Source organism: Hoplias malabaricus, chromosome 4 (genome assembly GCF_029633855.1).
Source record: "Hoplias malabaricus isolate fHopMal1 chromosome 4, fHopMal1.hap1, whole genome shotgun sequence".
NCBI classification, from domain to species: Eukaryota; Metazoa; Chordata; class Actinopteri; order Characiformes; family Erythrinidae; genus Hoplias; species Hoplias malabaricus.
This window is the reverse complement of record NC_089803.1, coordinates 24,326,885-24,345,439: the sequence shown is the minus strand read 5'-3', so window position 1 is coordinate 24,345,439 and position 18,555 is coordinate 24,326,885. Positions and strand designations below refer to the sequence as shown.

The window sequence follows — 18,555 nt, the reverse complement described above, 5'->3', positions numbered from 1 at the left end:
CCCTGTGTTCGAATGAAGCAAAATTTGAAATTATGAAGGTATATATATATATATATATATATTTATTTTTTTTTTTTTTTCCTTCCTCATTTTACAATTTACTTTAACAAAAATGCCTAGCCATTGGCTGAAGTCATTACACCCAAATCATTATATGTCCATTGTATTCTGCTGCAGAATTGATGACCCAATGCCTTCTTCTGTGTTCTGCAGTCAGATATGACCACATCTTAACTGGAAACAGGAATGAGGCTTTCATTTGGTAAATGAAATAAGCATTCAGACCCAGGAAGTGTCAAACAAGGTGGTGGGTGCTTTATTGTTTTCTATTTTTCCCCTCAGACAAACTTTTCAAAGTAAATGTCAAGAGAAAGATGACTACATTATGATTCTCGAGGACAATATCAGAGTTTGGGCAGGACTGGGCCTTCCAAATAACTAGTGATCGGAAATGTATAGCCAAACTGGTCAGTACAATCTAAAAATAATAATAATTGAAAGACATTAAATTTATTATTTGGTAGGTGTACATAAGGTTTCAAGCATTTTCATACATAACTGTAATTCAAAATTCAAGCATTATCCCACTCATCATTTTATGGTGTAGCATTAAAAATTAAGATTAAAAACATTTGTACAAACACCTCTAGCACATCTTATTGTATTTGTCACTTGTTAAAGTTATTTTCAGCCAGAAGAAACCTACTGGTCAAATAATATTTAACTCTAAATTAAAATTTGGGATAAATATGATCAATGTTGGGCTAAAATGTGACACTGCAGCTTTTCTAAATGCAACAGACCTGAATGTACAGCACTTTTGAACTTTTCTAGTAACTCTCCAATACCATGAACACCTTTCCATGTTATTTTTATAGAGATTAAACCCAAACATGAAAGTCAATATTTTTCACTCACTTGGTAAGAGATATTGCTAAGATTTCAAGCACACCCGGGTAACGTTACACCATCTGCTGGTCCATCATTTGTACTACATTATCTGTCATGTTTGTCAACACTCCTGATGTGTGATTTTTAACTGCATTGCTACACCCTGGACACATTGAACTGCTTGTATGTAGCTTGCATCACCACAGAGGAACATTTGCTAATAGTACAGGATGCGGTGTGGGAGCTGCACATGAGCCTTTTTAAAGTTTAAAGTGTAAAAATGTAAAGTGATAGCTAGAGAGGTTACTGCACCCAAGCTTTGGGCAGTGGAATTATTCTCTGAAATGTGAAACGCCAACAAATACCTTTAGGATTTCCTGGAGTGGAGTTTATAAACCATGACTTATTACCCAACATGAGCAGCTGACCTAATGCTCTTGTAGCTAAATGCAATCAAATCCTCACAGAAATGTACTAAGTCTTAAGTCTTCTCAGCAGATTAGAAACTGTTACTACAGCAAACATTGGGCATGTTTGTTTATAAAATTTATTTTAGAATTTCTGTATGAGTGTCAACATGGCATATTTTTCTTATTAATTGGTGCAAGAATAAATCCATATTATTATTCATTTCACTTGCATCTATGAACGCAAACTGTCAATATAGCTAAAATGAGCCTTGTAAGGTGAACATTCAGTCAAGTATGTCCAGTAGACAGAGTGAAGGCACATTCCTATGACACAATACTGAATTCAGGTTATCTGACTAACTGACGATCTGCTTCATGAAACATACTCAAATGTTTATCATTTCCACTCCTTATTCTACTACATGCAGAGTAGGTAACAAGAAAAACAACACAATTCTTAAAAAAGGAAGACGTTTCCATGTATTTCTTTACATTTCCAAAATACATCATTACAGTTGCAGCAGAGCTTACACAATGCAGAATGAGACTCACAACTCATTTTAATAATTTCCCCATTGAAATGACATAAAATACATGTAAAAAAAAAGTAGTGAGTTCTGATGTCAGGCTTCCTGGAATAAAACTGAAACTTTTGTCCACTTAATTTTGGGTTTAAAAAAAAAAAAAAAAAAAAAAGGGGGAGTCTCAACAGATTCATAATGGTAAAAATGAAGCAAGAAAAAGATAAACTTAAAAAGTCCAAAAAAAAAAGTACACATACACCATCACTACAAAAATTAAACTCAATGGCCATTCAATATCACTACTTGAGGGGAAAGCAAAACATCCCCCATTAGGTTTGATTAATGTAGCTAATGATCCGAATGCCACAAAACAAGCAAAAACTGAAAGTTTGAACCAGGTGATAATGGTCTTGGCTTTGTTTAGCTTTGCACTTCACTACAGGTGAGCTGATCAAAGCTGAAGGGCACAGAATTGCTGGTATACTGCCAGGATGTGATGGTCCAATTCAGCTGTAAACAGCAGATTCTCCAGGGTGCCCATGTACTGCTGGATGGTCACGTGATGCTGCCAATCGCGCAGAGAGAGAGAGAGAGAGAGAGAGAGAGAGAGAATTTTAGTACGTTTGTACGCATGAACTCTAGCCTTAATAGCGAAGCAAAAATTTGAAATGAAATCAAAATTTTATATTGTGAAGTACCATAAGAAAGATCTGCTGCAGCCGCTCAATGCAGTTCTTATACCAGGGGGTGTTTATGTCCATGCTTCCCGTCTCACAACGAACCAAGTGCTCAGTCAGCAACATGATGAAACGCTGAGAAAGAAAGAAGCATGAAAAAACTAAACAGTAAATCTTCAAAGACATCAGAAACTGGTCCTTGTAGTTTTTTTAAGCTGCAAGTTCAACAGTTAAATCAGTAGTTGCTCATGTGTACAATTTCATGAGATAATCCACATGACTTTATTTAAAGTGGCCTTACCTGGAAGATGACAAGAAAGAGGTTCTTCTGTTCACTCTGCGCTGACTCCACTTTCTCCTGCAGCCTCTCAATCTGCTCTTCCAGTTGTCCATCCTCATCCTCACTGTTCTTCTCCATGTCCTCTTCATCACCACTATCCTTCTGCTGAAGAGGCACACATGTATTTCCAAAGAAAAAATCATTAAATATTTCAGAGGCAATGATGACATCAAGTTCTTCATGTTTCAGGTTGTGTAAGCTTATACCTTCTTGTGCTGCTGTTTCTCCAGCTTTTCCTTGGCCTCTTCTAGTTCCTTTTGGATCTTCTGGACGTGTTTGTTCATTTTCCGAATGGTGGAGTGTAGAATCTCCCACACGTAAAACCTGATAGATTTAAGAAAAACACACAGTAAGCACTAAGGGATCATGGAGCAGGGAAATCAGAGGTTCAGACAATCTGTTATATTAAAACAGACCTGGTGAAATCATGAGCCATGTCAGAGGAGAAGATCCAGTTGGCCACAGCTGCACAGTCGACAATCTGAGTGCGGATCATCTTATCCACTAGCACTGAGATCATCTGTGCAAGCAGACAAGCATGTCATTACTTGGACAACAGAAGCTGCCTAATTTGCAAATAATTTTTCCTATACCTCATTCAAAGTACAGCACACCTTGATACAGAAATGTGGCCTGATCTACTCTAAGTACATGTAAAAATTTGGTTCAACTGTTAAATATTTTTTATTATGATAGTGTTCTTCTGTATTAATGGTGTTCCTAAGAAGATCTGCAACAATATGTCAACAAATAGATCAGTTGTTCATAGATAGATAGATATGTTTTCATCCTCACTGTTGGCAATGCACTACTGGAAAATACAAATCCTGGAGGCAATATTTTTGTCTTTCCATTGTGAAAATTTAAAAGGAGACTAAGGTCCAGGGGACCACTGTAGGAAATGTTAAAACATGTACATTCATTATCTGTAACCGCTTATCCAGTAACTGGTCTCAGTGGGTCCGGAGCCTACCCGGAATCATTGGGTGCAAGGCGGGAACATACCCTGGAGGTGGGGCCAATACTTCACAGGGTGAGACACATTCACTCACACGTATGGACACTTTAGAGTAGCCAATCGCCCTACCAAGGTGTGTTTTTGGACTGTGGGAGGAAACTGGAGCACCCGGAGGAAACCCATGTGGACATGGGGAGAACACACCAAACTCCTCATCGAAGTGGGACTTGAACCCACAACCTCCAGGTCCCTGGAGCTGTGTGAATGTGACACTACCTGCTGCGCCACCGTGCCGCCCAAAACATGTACAGTTGCTTCATAAATACCCTGTATTAAGTACATGTATCATATAATCTATGAACTTAATTTTCAGAAAAGTAAGAAATATTTTGTAAATTGCAATAGAAACGTGTTTTTTTAATTCAAAGTATGAAAAATATTTCCATTATTTTACTGACCAACATGGTTGTGTTCTGTGAACACATACAAATTCAGAATCTGATGCCTACAAGATACTTAAAAAAATAAACATAAAACTGCTGCTGAATGTGCAGGACCCTTGACCCCTCAGGTGATACTTTTATGGACAAGTACAAAGAAAAAAATAGATTTCAACTGTCCATTTACAAATTTTTTGCTTTTATTGCAATTTTTTAAAGTCTCCCAGCTTTTTTGGAAATGGGCTTAGTAATCCCAATAGGACGCTGCCATCAGTGTGCAGTACCCTAAAGGCATCCCCAGGACTTAGAACAGCTGCAGTATTTAACCACAAGGGCAGATGGGAGCTTCCAATGTGTATGGAAATAAAAAGGCATTGTGCTGACCTGTGGGTGATTCCTCCAGGCCTGATAAAGGACTCTGAGAATGTGTAACTTGCCCTCATCACTATCTGTCAGATTCTTCAGCACTTCATGGAACCTAAGGTAATCATTGAGGTGAGGAAAATAACAGTGGAAGTGAGACAGTGAAAGAAATCCTGAGCTTATACAAGCAGTGCCACTAAAGCCAAAATAGATACTCAGAAGTTAAGGAATCGGTAGTCCAGACAATCCACTACAAATAGCTTACAATTACAGTTATTCTTTATCAGCTGTTTATGACAGCAGAGACAGGGAGAGCCCTGAGGGCAGTAGGCCAACCATTGTGGGGTTCTGGAACAACGCACTCACTTGGCAAGTGCACTGAATGAATGACTGAAGGACTTGGCAGCCAAGTGGAGCAGAGTCTGCAGAAATACATCTATTTTCAATGGGTTGAAGCCATCTCCTTCGTCTGGAACGGGAAGAACCAGCTTTAAAAGACCAACTTCAAATGCCTAAGTCATCTTTAGTTGACTACATCATTTGAACACAGCAGAAAATGTGAGAAATTCATGATGACTGGACAAATAGAAAAACCCCAAAATTACTCTGAATAAAATCTTTTGCATTCACTGCCATTCAAAGTTGAGATAATTTTTCCTTTAAAGTTACTATTTCAAGAGATATGTTTTTTTTTAACTAATTACAACTACAAAAAAAATAATAATTAAAAAAGACACGATGTGAAGAAAATTACCATACCATCATCATCCTCCTGGTTGGGATTGGGAACCTCTTTCAGGACAGTAAGAATCTCTTCATTTGAGGCACGGTTTTTGATAGCATTTGCTACTGTTATGGCAATAGGAAAACCAGGCAAAGTACCTACAGTACAAAAAACAGGATTAATCACACAAGAGGCTTCCTTAGAAAATATTCCTTCTATGCCACACCTCAGTTTGTCAGTCCTGGGTCTAGAGCAGCCCTGTCCTACAATTTGTGTTCTCCCAAATCTAACAAATATTTATGAATTAAGCCCACCCCCCACCGAATGAATGAATGCATGCATGCATGCATACTACTAACAGACAAAAGAAAAACATAGCTTGGACATACACAGAAGTTAACCAGAAACTACACTGGAATGGTTATATTGAAAGCAGTCTTCTAGGTGGCAGCACTTACTGTTGCTCTCATCTTCATATTTATACTGGAACAGTGGTTCAGGTGGAATTAAAGCAGAGAAACTAGGAGGCACAATATCCACTATCCGCTGGTGATAGGACAGCCTGAAATCAAAGGCAAAATTAAGAACTTTTAGTATAAGTATGGTGGTTGACTGATCTCTTACTAAGAAAAGAAAACACAGGGGAAGGAAAGAAAAGAGAGGGAGGAAGAAACAAAAACACACCTCATGGATTTTTCCAACACCTCTCTGACAAATTTGGGCTTCGGTTTTTCAAGATCCATTGTTAAACAGTCAGCCCTATAAAAGAAAAAAGGAAACATTTCTAGATTGACTTACTGGGGGCTTAAATGTGTCCAATTCTAAAACCCAGTTAAATTGTGACAGGCTTTGTTTAACTGCAACAGAGAGCTTTCAAACAATAGCAAGAATATTATCACACTAATTAAAACATGCTCTGATCTAGCAATTTATTCTGGTATGCTGTTGTAGTCATGGCATTTAAACAAAACAATTATTCTTATTATAAAAATTAATACACTGTTACCAAGAACAGCATATTGTAAGTATTTTATCATCATTAACATGAACTAAACACAATGTTAATTAATCAGAAAAGAATAAAGCTGAATGCCTATACCCTACATAAGTGCACGTATGAAGTATTGAAATGGAAAGTGAATCTCACCAGTCATCCCAGCTCCATCTGAACTGAAAGTTGCTCAAATGGTGAGAGAACCAACTGATAAACCTGAAACAAAAATAAAGTGAGTTAAGCTGAGGAATGTGTTTATGTACAACATTTTTTGCAGATAACATGACAAGACTTAAACTAGAGCAGTCTTAGGGACAGTAGCCTAGTTTGTGTTCAATTAAGCCGGATACTTGCTTACTCACTCACCGGTCTATGCACGTCGTGTTCATTGTGTCTAGTCTCATGTACATCATCTCTGTGGCTTGGGCAAGCTGAGAACATAATCAAGTTAAGACGTAATGACTTACTAAAACTAATAATACCAAAGCAGTGAAGAAAATAATTATTATTTCATTCATTATCTGTAACCGCTTATCCAGTTCAGGGTCGCAGTGGGTTCGGGGCCTACCTGGAATCATTGAGCGGAAGGCAGGAATACACCCTGGAGGGGGCTCCAGTCCTTCACAGGGCAACACACACACACTTTTGAGTCGCCAATCCACCTACCAACATGTGTTTTTGGACTGTGGGAGGAAACCCGAGCACCCGGAGGAAACCCACATGGACACAGGGAGAACACAGCAAACTCCTCACAGACAGTCACCCAGAGCGGGACTCGAACCCACAACCTCCAGGTCCCTGGAGCTGTGTGACTGCGACACTACCTGCTGCGCCACCGTGCCGCTCCAGAATATAATTAAAGTACTAAAGGTAAATATATCATGATTTATTATGGGTCCAATGTTCTATTATAATTTTTGTACTCTTGATTAATCAACTAACTTTACGTAAAAATACTTCAGAGTCACTCTTTGTAGGCCAATATTCCAATAATATGTCATTAATTAGTTAATTAATCTGTTACTGTTGTCTACTTAAAGTATCATAATGCATAAAACACTGAAGCAAACTGTCCATTAGGTAGAACCCAACTGCTCTGCTCCAACTTGCTAATAAGTCGTTTTGGTTTTATATTTATTACCATCATAATTACAAGCTAAAATAAAAAAATAAAAAAAACCACAAGATGCCAGGGGTGTTGTGGCAGGTTCGGATTTCACCCGTTATTTTGGCACATGCTCTCCCACTGGTACTCAACGCTACTGCACTGACACTGAATTGGAGAGCTCTGTCTAGGCCAACACAACTTAACAAAGCGCACGCTGTAACCTGATTGGTGTGATTGTGCGATTCTTTTCTTTTGAAATTTATATTGTTTTTATGCATGCATAAGAAAAGTAACAACAGATTTCTCTTAATATAGTGGAGTAAAAAGTAAGATATTTGATTTGAAATGTAGTGAAGTAAAAAGTTGGCCAAAATAAAAATAGTAAAAAAGAAAAGTAAAGAATAGTAATAAATTGTAAAAAAGATACTGACAAAAAATTATTACAAGTACAGTAAATACTAAAGTTCGTTACTGTGCACTACAGAATAAAGCCTACATAAATTATTGACATGCACATAGCACAGACATGCTGGGTCATGCTGAAAAATCTGCAATATGAATATAAGCAACAACATCCCAATAGAAAAGGATACAACTTGAGGTAGTGATCCAGGCTGCAGCTTGCAGAGCTCGATCAGTAATGCTGTGTACATCACATCAATATGAGGAGGTGAAGGCAGCTGGAATAGCTCCCCAAAAATCACCTGAAGGCAGACATAAAAAAAAAAAAAAAAACATCCAGTCAACACTGTTACTCGACACAAATTGCATCTAGGGAATTTGTCATAAAATATATGTTTGTTTAACAGTAGCTTAGCAAACAAAACTTAACATGGGCAAAAAGGGAATGGGTAACATACCTCAACAATGTGGTAGTTCAAAGGAATCTTGTTTTTGCCAGGATAACTCAGCAACTGAGCAGCACTACAATAGGAAAGAAAGGAGAAAAACATATTTATAGAAACACAGTAAGTTTATACAACAATGCTGCCAGTTGTGTCCAGCATGAAACCTTGATTGTCATGTGCAGATGTTAGCTCACCAAGTCTTTCTCTCTCTCCAGTGAGACTTAATGATGCAGTGCAGGTTCTCTTCAATCACAAACCTTTCCACAGAATGACTGCCAGGCATGACAGGGCCCTGAGACCAAACACAACAAACAAACATTGTGTGTATCGGACATAAATTCTTCAATGCTTAATCTTTTAGATAAACTACATACTATAATGACTGCAGGTGCCAGTCCCATCCCATTATGCTGTGTACTGTATCTGATAGACAAGACCAAACCAAACGCAGCTAGACATGTTCTAGCACAAGAGGTGCAGAGGAGCATATATGGTGCTAATTCTTGTACCCAAACATTATATTTTAGATTACATTTTATTATAATGTTTAGTGGGCCACATCTAATTCAAATGATTCTTAGGGGTGAAGATATAAGTTGAATAACTATTGATATTTAATAATCTTTGTAATGTCAGGTTGGTAAGAGGTTCCCTGCTGCCCTCACCGTTGGCTGCAATGCAGCCCTGCCCAGGACGCACCTCAGGAGCATCAGTGTAGTCGAACATGCGAAACACAACGCGTGGCATAGGATACACCGCATCATCCGAGTGGGCTGGTGGGGTGAAGGGGGGTAAGTTGTGCTGCAGAGCCTCACACAGCACACTGTCAAAAGCAATGTATGGCCTCAGGATGTGACGTTCCTGCCAACGATCCTTTTTCAGCTTCTGCACTTGAGCCCACAAGCAGTCCAGGTACTACATGTGGAGGAGAGAGAAGAGAAAATGAAAGCGCTACATGACATGCATTCACTCTTTCCTTTTAATGTTGTGAAATTCTTATTTTAAACCAAGTGTGTCATTTGTCAGCTCAGTGTTCTGTCCAAATAACTGTAACTCCTACAAATAACTTCAGTCAGTATTTAAAAAAGGCCAGTGAGTGCTGATGGAACAGCAAATCTCACCTCTTCCTGAGGGTGGGGTTTCTCTGCTCCCCAAACTTGCAGCATGGACAGATGGGTTTTTTGTCGCCTCCTGAAAAAATACACATCATTTAGATTCAATACTAGAGTCCTAAACTGATTATAGCATTAAAAAAGACTTTTCAAATTATTGTAGTCTGAAATAAACAGTCCTATACTCAAGGATAGGAATGGCCCGGATTTACTTCCCCTTTTTTGGCCAAAGGGAGAGGAGAAAAATAAAAAGTTCCCTTAAATGCTTATTGCTGACTTCTTTAAATGATAGTATGTCTCTGTTCAGCCTTAGTGTGATAACGAGGCATTAATATTTATAATATAAATACTTGACCAAACATATATTTCACCCATTCAAATTCTGGAAAAGTAAACCTTTCGCAGTACTTGTTCAATACAGATTTTAAACCATAAACACACAGCTTTATAATAACATTATCTATAATATATCTAACTGAACCGTGCTACGAGTCCCCGCCCCCCTCCCCCCCATCTGCTGTCAAGTGTGAGTCAACAATAAACAGCTAGGAAGTCAGAAATGACATACTTCAGATAGCCATCAATCTGGTTAAGAAGCCGATCCATCTCCACATCTTTCTTCTCATAAAGTTCTTTTCCAACCCAAGGCAAACAGGAAAGAACAGCATAGACATACCAATCAGAGCGCACCTGGAGAATCACACAAGTTAGCAAAGTGTCAACGCTTTGACAACCAAAACAACAACAAAAAAATAAATAAACTGCAAGTTTTCTTTAAATACAGAAATAATTTTATATATTATTAAGCAATACCTGGGGTATGTCCTCTTCCTGTGTGACACTAACAAAATTTTCAAACATGGCAACCATGGAAGGAGCTGCAATGACATGGCAGTTTACCAAGTCGCTAAGAAAACGCACCTATAAAATCAAAAGTGCACGTGAGGAATATATCAAAGATCAAAAAACACAAACTATAGTCTTGATAACCATGAGGAACACATACCAGGTAAACCGCTTCTGAGTAGAGGTTTGATTTCAGTGTCTCCTTGAGCTGCCTGATCATAGCCTCGACAAACTCTCCCCCAAAGTTATAGTTCCGTGCATTTAAAAGGCCCACCAGTGTTGTGTATACTGTTAGTTTCTCTGGCAAGAGGCGTGCACTGTTTAAAGACATTATATCATCAGATGTAGCAATGCTCTGGATTCTGAGAGTTCAACTGACATTGTTTTCAGGTGATGTTAACGAAATAAAACACAAAACAACTTACACAGCACATAGGATGCGCAGAATTTTGTTTTTGTAATTAGGCAGATCGGCTTCCAGGACACCTGCAAGGCCTTCCAAATTACTCTCCAAGGAGGACGTACTCTAGAAGAAGAAGAAAGACAAAGACAACCTGAAATAAAGATACTATTCTAATTTTGACAACAGCCTTCAATAGTGTCTTCACTTATTTCAGACTACTTGACCACAGCAAAGCTGAGCAGTGCAGAAAAATATCTTCATTATCTTACTTTTTCTCCAACTCTGCATATCAGCGATTCGAGTCTGTCCTCGATTTCAATAGGCTCAGATGTCCTCCTCCTTTTGTGAGGCTGAGCTCCTACACCACAAGAGAAAAACGCAAGCTTTAATTCAAAGTTTTATTTGAACAGCAGCAAATCAGTTTTATGTTTGTTTAGTAACATAACTGGCATAGATGATCACAATGCAAGGTTTTAAACAATGCACTATTTACAAGTTAAATAGGTTGAATACATTTCCTATAGTGTAGCTCTATACTTATTTTTTTACTGTTTTAATAAATGCTTTTTTATTATTTTTTTTGTCTTTTATATTTTAATTGGTTTAAATTCTACTTGAACAGTTTTAGTCAAATTATTTTTTATTATATGTTTCGTTTTGTTTTTATTAACTTTTACATTTTTAATTCTTCTACAGTAATTTTTCTGTACTATTCTGTAAAGCAATTTGAATGGCTATTGTGTATGAAATGTACTCAAAATAAACTTGACATCCTGTCATTGATTAAACCCCTTAAAACAAAATTACGCATCAAAGTTCCCTAATGCCTTATGTGTCTTGCTGTAACTACATCTTCACTTTCATTCAGAAAGCACAGCTCTATTAATATTAAAGTATTCCCCCACTGCTCCAGTCGTAATTTAACCATTATCCTGCAGCACACGTCCCTACCCAGCATGTTGATGGGACTGTTTTCTTAGGTATAGGATGTAAGAACCCTTCCTTTAGAACACCTTTCTTTTGAAGTTGAATTGAAAGTGGAAATGCTCAGCCCTGGGCTCATTTCACTCAAAATGCGTCTTTTTAGCATAAAGGCAACCCCAGATGCCCATGTTATGAAGTAAATGACTTGATTTGCACCGGAGGCAGTTTTTAGAACAAGAAATTATGTCAAAAAAAATTATTCTTATCCTTGCGATTTCGATAAGAAATGTTTTAATTGTTCATCCGTAACGTACTCTATGAAGGTTTGGTTTATTCTCTATGCACCCTTTCAATTGCTGTGTAACAGGACCTCTACTTATATTATCAGAGTAAAAGTGCTGAAGTGAACAGACTTCGCGGGAAAAAAAAACACAGGTTCACTATCACTTTGCGGAGCTAACACTCACTGTTTGTAAAAACTGTTTTCAGTGTTGAAACGTGACTAATGTCAACAGTATAGCGCTCAAGCCTGAAGGGGGAAATTGTACTTTAGCAGCAGCATGGCTCTCTTTATTTAATCTTAACCTTAGCTAGCCACTTAGCTTAGCTGCTAACTCGGTGCTGAATCAGGTTTATCCTGCGTTTAGTGAGCAAATAAGCAAAGAAAGTAAATGAGCACAAAAGAAGGCAAGCTCTGACGGCCGGAATCGTTACACACCCTCCGGACTGTCACAGTCTGAGCCTTTGCCTGACGTCCATTTCTAGAATCTTCCGTTCCACCTTTAAATGGCGCATGTAACGACTACACTACTTAAGGTGGAACGGATAATTCCACTGAGCAATAATGCCGCGTTCCGAGCTAACAGTCTCATACATTCGTCCACTCACCGTCGTTCTCATCGCTGTGTCTTCTCCTCGACATTTTACTGCACTCGGTGATCAACTTTCAGCAGAGTACAAAGCCCGTGCCTCTTTATTTCTTGCACGATCTTTCAGTGACTCGTATTTTCAGAGTTTTAGAAGCTAAAATCTCCCAGAACTGGTTCTGGACATACAGCAGCAGCTCTCCCCGACACCGCTACAGAAAATAAAGAGAGGGCGGGACTCCATAATGGAGAAGGCCAACCAGATTCATTATACTGAGTCACACACGCTGACTCAGCTCACTGATCAGAGTCGACTCATTTAACTCCCGCTACTCAATACATTTCTTTTTTGTTTCTCGACATCTTCAAAAGAGCGACAGGTGGCGCTGCAGGTAAGGTCACTGCTATACAGCTCCAGGGTCTTGGGGTCCTGGGTTCAGTCTTCAACACGGGTCACTGATGGTTAGGAGTTTACGTATTCCCTCAGTGTTTGTGTGGGTTCCATAATGAATAAATAAATTAATTAAATTAAAATAAAACATCGATATTAGGCGGATTGGGTGTGTGAGTGTGTCATGGCCTTTAATAAACTGGTACCATGTTCAGTGTGTGCTACTGCCTTGCTGTAACCACCGCAACCGGAATTGGATGAAGGAGATACAGAGGATGAAGGAATAAAAGAACACATTTTTAAATTATGTGAGGGTCACGCCCCTCGCTGCCGTTGTATGCTTAGCTGAACCTATGTGTGCTTTTAGGTCCTTTACACCTTTATTTGCTACACACAACATGGGCATTTTTTTTTAATTCATCCGAGAACTTACATTTACGTTTCGGCATAGCTGCTCGAGATGAGGGTAGGTACAGGAGCTTTGCCTGACGTAAACAAGGACTACTGACGTGCAGACGGACCAATGAAATATTTACAGAGAAGGTTATCGACCAATAACGGTAGCTCTACAGTCAGACCGTCCAATCAGAAGATTTTAGGCTACTTCACCACGCCCCCTTCTCACTCAAATTAACCAATCGGAGTAGGGGAGGGCGGGACTAGTTTGTGAACGAAACGCTTCTAGAAGTTCAATGTAAGCTCTAGAAAAACAAAATCCCGGACGTTTGTGAAATTCCGCCCGGACATTATTTTAAGTCTAAAAAAGAGGACATGTCCGGGTAAAAGAGGACGTCTGGTCACTCTACTATTTGTCCATTCATCATGAACTCTTCACACAATGTGAAGGACAGCTGCTGTGTTCAAATGATGTAATATAGTAAAAAAAAAAAAAAAAAACACACAAAAATGAGGATGTTTTTAATTGGACAGCAACAATATGTGAACTGCTATTTCCAAATGTAGCACTGAAGAGAACTGTAAACATTTGGGGCTTCTGAACTAGGTGTTTCAGCTCATGTGAGCTGGACTTTAAAAAAAAAAATCATAATAACTGTTTGCTACTTTTTGGTGAAAAGTACCTATTTTTCCTTTAAAATGAAAACGTCTGCTGTGTTATAGAGTCACACCAAGACATATAGATAAATTATATGTGATTATTGTCTTATTTGCCGCATCCTTTGCTTTTTGAAACGTTCTGACTCTTTTCGGCCATCGTAGAACATTTCTCTGTAACACGAATCGACTCCTTGAAAATAGAAGACTCTACGAATCGATTCAGAACAAACGATACATCGTAGCTCCGTAAAAAGTGTTTCCGGGGCAGGAACGCCTCACTGCATGGGAGAGTGGTCTTTTTTATTTACTACATTTATCGGGTTTTAGGTCTGAATTTAATCTGATTTATTCACGATCTCTTTGTGATGAGTGTGTGTTTTGGATGACCTACACACCAGAAGAATTGTACAAGTTCCTTCATGGTTTTACACTCAGTGATCAGCATGCTCTCACATGTCTAACATTAGATTTTAAGAACTCCTCAACAGAAAGAGCTCTTTGATAACACTCACACAGACATGGAGACGGATGAGCTGGCAGAAAGTGTTCTTACACATATAGATGTTGAGAGTTTTACTCCTGAGATCCTCAAGCAGGACAAATCTGAGTTTTCTACAACAAGAAAGTGCTACTCCAACTTTAAGAAGAGGGTAAGTCCTGCTCTTATATTAGTTAGGAACTTACTGGAGAAAGTGTAAACAAAGACATGATCCCCTAAATATTTATAACAACATTTTGTGGCTACGTAAGGTACATTTCGTTCTTGATTTGTGACCAGTAATCAGGGAAACGCAATAATTAAAATGAAGTAAGCATTTTAATAACCCAAATGAATAAAAATATAGAAAGATTAGATAATAAAGTCAACATATCTTCTTATAGCATATTTAATTTGTTACTGAATCCCACAGAGATATAAGTAAAACACTGTACCGCATAAATGAACATAACAGTAATTAAGCTGGGAATATGGTAGCCAAACCTTTTAATATGCACTTAAAACCAAAATATCCCAGAATTCGGGAATATTATAAGACAAAATCCCTCCACTAGCTGAGCTGACACACACTCACACATTCACTCACACCTACAGACACTTTTGAGTCACCAGTCCACCTACCAACGTGTGTTTTTTGGACTGTGGGAGGAAACCCACACCAAACTCTTCACAGAGAGTCCGTTGGAGCAGGACTCAAACCCACAACCCCAGCCCAGGGACCCTTCAGCTGTGTGACAGTGACACTACCTGCTGCACTTCTGTGTTGCCCCACACAATTTTGCACTGTTGAAATATGCATAGTTTTATATAGAACTAGGAAAGAAGTAATTGGATATATTACTTTAACAATTTACATTTGAGCCTTAGTTTGGAAAAGGTTCTAAAAGTACTGTGACAAAAAAGACCTGGAGGATGCAGTAATTGACACAGTTCCAGTAAATTTTAGGTCCAGAATGAGCTCTGTAAGATGGATGGATTGTGACATCTGTTGAAGGGATCAACGTGCTACTGGCTGTTCAGCATCCTGATGGCCTGGGGGAAGAAGCTGTCTTGGACTCGGCTGGTCCTGGACTGCATGCCTCTGTACCTCCTGCCACTAGGCAGTAGTGAAAACAGGCAGTGGCTTGGAATGCTCTCCACAGTGCAAGTGTAGAGTGTTCTGAGGATCGGGGGGTTCATAATGAACCTCCTCAGCCATCTGACGTAAAATAGGTGCTGTTGTGCGTTCCTCACCACCCGTGTGGTGTGTTTTTTTTTTTGGTATGTATAAATACCTCATTTTAAACGACCTAATCTCTCTTGTAGACATTTGCAATATTTGTGGCATCAAAAAGGGTTCCAGGACCTCCAACGGAGACCTCACCACTTTGGCTGTGCTGTGACGAGATGTTCTTGAACTCTTTGTCAATCCACAAACATGTCTCAAACATGCATGCTAATGAGATTGAGCAGCTCACGACTGCCGCTCTGGATCTAATGCTCAGCCAAAGCCAGGGAGAAAAAGAAATGGATGAAGTTAAGTTCAAGGACTTGTCCTCCTGGATACCAGATACAAGCCATCTCTTAGAGGAGGAACTCAGCAAGTAGAGTATCTTCTGTTTCTCAGCTTTTACTAACATCTTGTAGCTTTGTTTAAATGTTTTTATATAGTAAGATTTATATAGTAATGATTATAATCTATGTGCCTGCCATAGGAAAAACTAATTGTATGTTTAAGACAACACCTCAGAATGATTCCTCAAAATGATTATTTTCTGGGTCAACTTTCAGTGGTCCAGGTGAAGTCCTCCTCTATTACTGCTATTGTCAGATACAAGATCCCCAGCTCATTTGCTCCTGGCAGAGGGAACTGTGTTCAAAACTCCATCTCACTGGCAAGGTAAACAAAGTATTCTTTTCAGTGTGAGACTCTACAGAAGAACTGTTCCTCTCTGCTGTATGAGAATCTGTAGAGAAGCTTTTGCAATAAGTCATTTCACTCCGTTAAATTTTGTTTATCTACAGGTGCGTGTGGCCACTGAGGGTATCAATGGTACAGTCGGGGGCACCAAAAGAGCCACAAGCCTTTACATCACGGCAATGCTGTCACATCCCATTTTCAAAGTAATGCAGGTGGAGGATTTTAAGGTAAAATGTCACTAACATTTTAATGAAATGGTTATTTTGTTTAATAATGAATCATAATGTAAACTTCAATTACTTTATATAATATAGTTTTTTTTTAATTCTCTTAGACTAGTGATGGTGGTGTAGAGTGCTTTCCTGAACTGAAGGTTGGAGTCTATAAAGAAATTGTTCCAATGGGTGTCGACCCAGATATAATCTCTTACAAATTAGCAGGTAAATATGCTAAACTCCACAGTAATATCTGCATTAATTATATTAATATATTTACACAACAAGCAAAATAAGCATTCAGATGTAACTTTTTATCAAAGGGACACATTTGGATCCTGAGGAATTTCACAAAGAAGTGCAGTCTCTGCTTGAAGATGGTTCCTCAAAGAATGACACAATACTCCTGGACTGTAGAAACTTCTATGAGAGTAAAATTGTAAGTCTTTTCCTCTTTGTGTAGAAAGTTAATGAGAAGTATATTTTTAAGCCAACACTGAACCAGTCTTGAACACTTTATAATCAGGGCCAATTCAAGAATTGTTTGGCACCTGACATTCGCAAATTCAGCTACTTCCCTGACTACGTGGACCAGAACCTGGACCTCTTTCGCAATAAAAAGGTTCTAATGTACTGCACCGGTGGTATACGCTGTGAACGAGGGTCTGCATATCTGCGCTCAAAAGTAAGACTCCATTTAAAGTTTGAATACATGATTAACACACTGTGACAATAGTCCGTATGTAACATTATTAAATAGTAATTAACCTTTTTATTTCTGAAGAACGTGTGTAAGGAAGTATATCAGCTGAAGGGAGGCATTCACAAATATCTGGAGCAGTTTCCTGAGGGCTTCTACCGGGGGAAACTCTTTGTGTTTGATGAGCGCCATGCAATATCATTCAACAGTGACATCATCTCAGGTAGTATTTAAGTAATTGTTTGTTCTTTGTATACACATTTTTCATGTCTTATGTGTAGTGCTGATTGGTGTTAGATCATTGGTGTCAGCTACAAGATTTGTGTCAAACAAACATACACAACTATTTAATTCTTGTGAAATTATTTTATGGCACAAGCATGGCTAAAGGTAAAACATGCCATTGTTGTCACTGCACAGCAAAACAACAGAACTGTGCCTCTGCATTGAGCCCATTTATGGCTTTGAACATGCATGCAAACCACATTGGTTTATAAAAGGTACAGGAAATATGCACATTACCACAGAGGACAACTTTGTTATTCATTTAGCCTTTATGTATTTTCAGCTGTTCTTTCAAAACAAATCCAAAGCACTGACTAAATGACAGGATCAGACCCTAGACTGGAATTTTAGAGACTATAAATAAACACCTACTCCACGGCAAAGTTGGCAAAGAAAATTAATTTAATTACTTATTAATCTAATGCTTGTCGACAAATGAACTTATCATTTCTGAAAATGAACCACTCAGCACTGTACAAAGACATGTAATAACCATGGTACTGATGCTAGTTTTGTATTGCACTGTTCTGCAGATTGTAGATACTGTGGAGCTCCGTGGGACAAGTATAAGCTGTGCTCTACAGACTTCTGCTGCCAGCTGGTGTTGTCCTGCTCTTCTTGTAGACAGAAAGGCCTTACAGCTTGTTGCCCTGTGTGCCAAGCCAAAGAGCAGGTGCCCAGTCATAGTCCCTCAGATGAGCGTACAAAAAGAGAGGAGTGTGAATGTACTGACTCCCGGCCCCGGATTCCAAAAGACATGTTATGATCAGACTTTTAGATTTCTGATTTCCAGAAGACATCGTTTTATGCATGATGTTAACAATGTAATTTGTACGTGTGGAAGGGCAGAGTTTTATTGAATAGATTTTAATTACAGAATACCTGCAACACTCTCTGGTTCGCCAGGAAATGAATTCAGACTTTACAAACCTAGGGCTGTGCTGTTGCAATATGACTGGCGTTTTTGAACATCTGTACAGTTAAAATAAAGGACTCGCTCTTCTCCAAATCTTTATTTATAAGCACAGTTTCATAAATAGAAATGTAAGGCATCATACAATCACAAGATAAATGTACCATT

At 38.6% G+C, this 18,555-nt stretch overlaps 2 protein-coding genes across 4 annotated transcripts; one reads left to right on the top strand and one right to left on the bottom strand.

Annotated features, from left to right (window-relative positions):
- Window positions 1-1,440: 1,440 nt before the first annotated feature.
- On the bottom strand, window positions 1,441-12,640 carry LOC136694465 (nuclear cap-binding protein subunit 1). 3 transcript variants are annotated; one of them, XM_066668058.1, is made up of 23 exons: window positions 12,451-12,640; window positions 10,908-10,996; window positions 10,661-10,761; window positions 10,396-10,552; window positions 10,203-10,310; window positions 9,958-10,079; window positions 9,399-9,468; window positions 8,977-9,192; window positions 8,472-8,569; window positions 8,290-8,353; window positions 8,023-8,133; window positions 6,688-6,752; window positions 6,475-6,537; window positions 6,012-6,086; window positions 5,786-5,889; window positions 5,363-5,485; window positions 4,970-5,072; window positions 4,625-4,718; window positions 3,259-3,362; window positions 3,049-3,166; window positions 2,804-2,944; window positions 2,524-2,637; window positions 1,441-2,390 (listed from the first exon to the last, which is right to left on the bottom strand). In XM_066668058.1, exons 1-23 carry the CDS (start codon window positions 12,482-12,484, stop codon window positions 2,277-2,279), a joined length of 2,388 nt encoding a protein of 795 aa, XP_066524155.1. In that variant the 5' UTR covers window positions 12,485-12,640; the 3' UTR covers window positions 1,441-2,276. The 3 variants fall into 3 exon arrangements, with proteins under 3 accessions (XP_066524155.1, XP_066524154.1, XP_066524156.1); XM_066668057.1 differs by having other exon boundaries at window positions 1,443-2,390; window positions 2,804-2,947; XM_066668059.1 differs by lacking the exons at window positions 9,399-9,468; window positions 9,958-10,079; window positions 10,203-10,310; ... (2 more) ...; window positions 10,908-10,996; window positions 12,451-12,640 and having other exon boundaries at window positions 1,446-2,390; window positions 2,804-2,947; window positions 8,943-9,176.
- A 1,471-nt stretch (window positions 12,641-14,111) lies between these two features.
- LOC136695486 (thiosulfate sulfurtransferase/rhodanese-like domain-containing protein 2) lies at window positions 14,112-18,261 on the top strand. The gene is made up of 9 exons (XM_066669599.1): window positions 14,112-14,525; window positions 15,680-15,957; window positions 16,145-16,253; window positions 16,379-16,501; window positions 16,609-16,714; window positions 16,813-16,928; window positions 17,016-17,174; window positions 17,274-17,412; window positions 18,008-18,261. The coding sequence occupies exons 1-9, from the start codon at window positions 14,394-14,396 to the stop codon at window positions 18,238-18,240; spliced, it is 1,395 nt and encodes a 464-aa protein (XP_066525696.1). The 5' UTR covers window positions 14,112-14,393; the 3' UTR covers window positions 18,241-18,261.
- The last annotated feature ends 294 nt before the right edge of the window (window positions 18,262-18,555 follow it).

Coding starts and splice junctions, on each gene's coding strand:
- LOC136694465 (XM_066668057.1), bottom strand. CDS start 12,484: ATGTCGAGGAGAAGACACAGCGATGAGAACGACG. Junction 10,080..10,202: donor AGGAAGAGGACATACCCCAG/GTATTGCTTAAT, acceptor GTGATTCTCCAG/GTGCGCTCTGATTGGTATGT. Junction 6,087..6,474: donor AGATGGAGCTGGGATGACTG/GTGAGATTCACT, acceptor TTTCTTTTATAG/GGCTGACTGTTTAACAATGG.
- LOC136695486 (XM_066669599.1), top strand. CDS start 14,394: ATGGAGACGGATGAGCTGGCAGAAAGTGTTCTTACACATATAGATGTT. Junction 16,929..17,015: donor ACTTCTATGAGAGTAAAATT/GTAAGTCTTTTC, acceptor CTTTATAATCAG/GGCCAATTCAAGAATTGTTT. Junction 17,413..18,007: donor CAACAGTGACATCATCTCAG/GTAGTATTTAAG, acceptor ACTGTTCTGCAG/ATTGTAGATACTGTGGAGCT.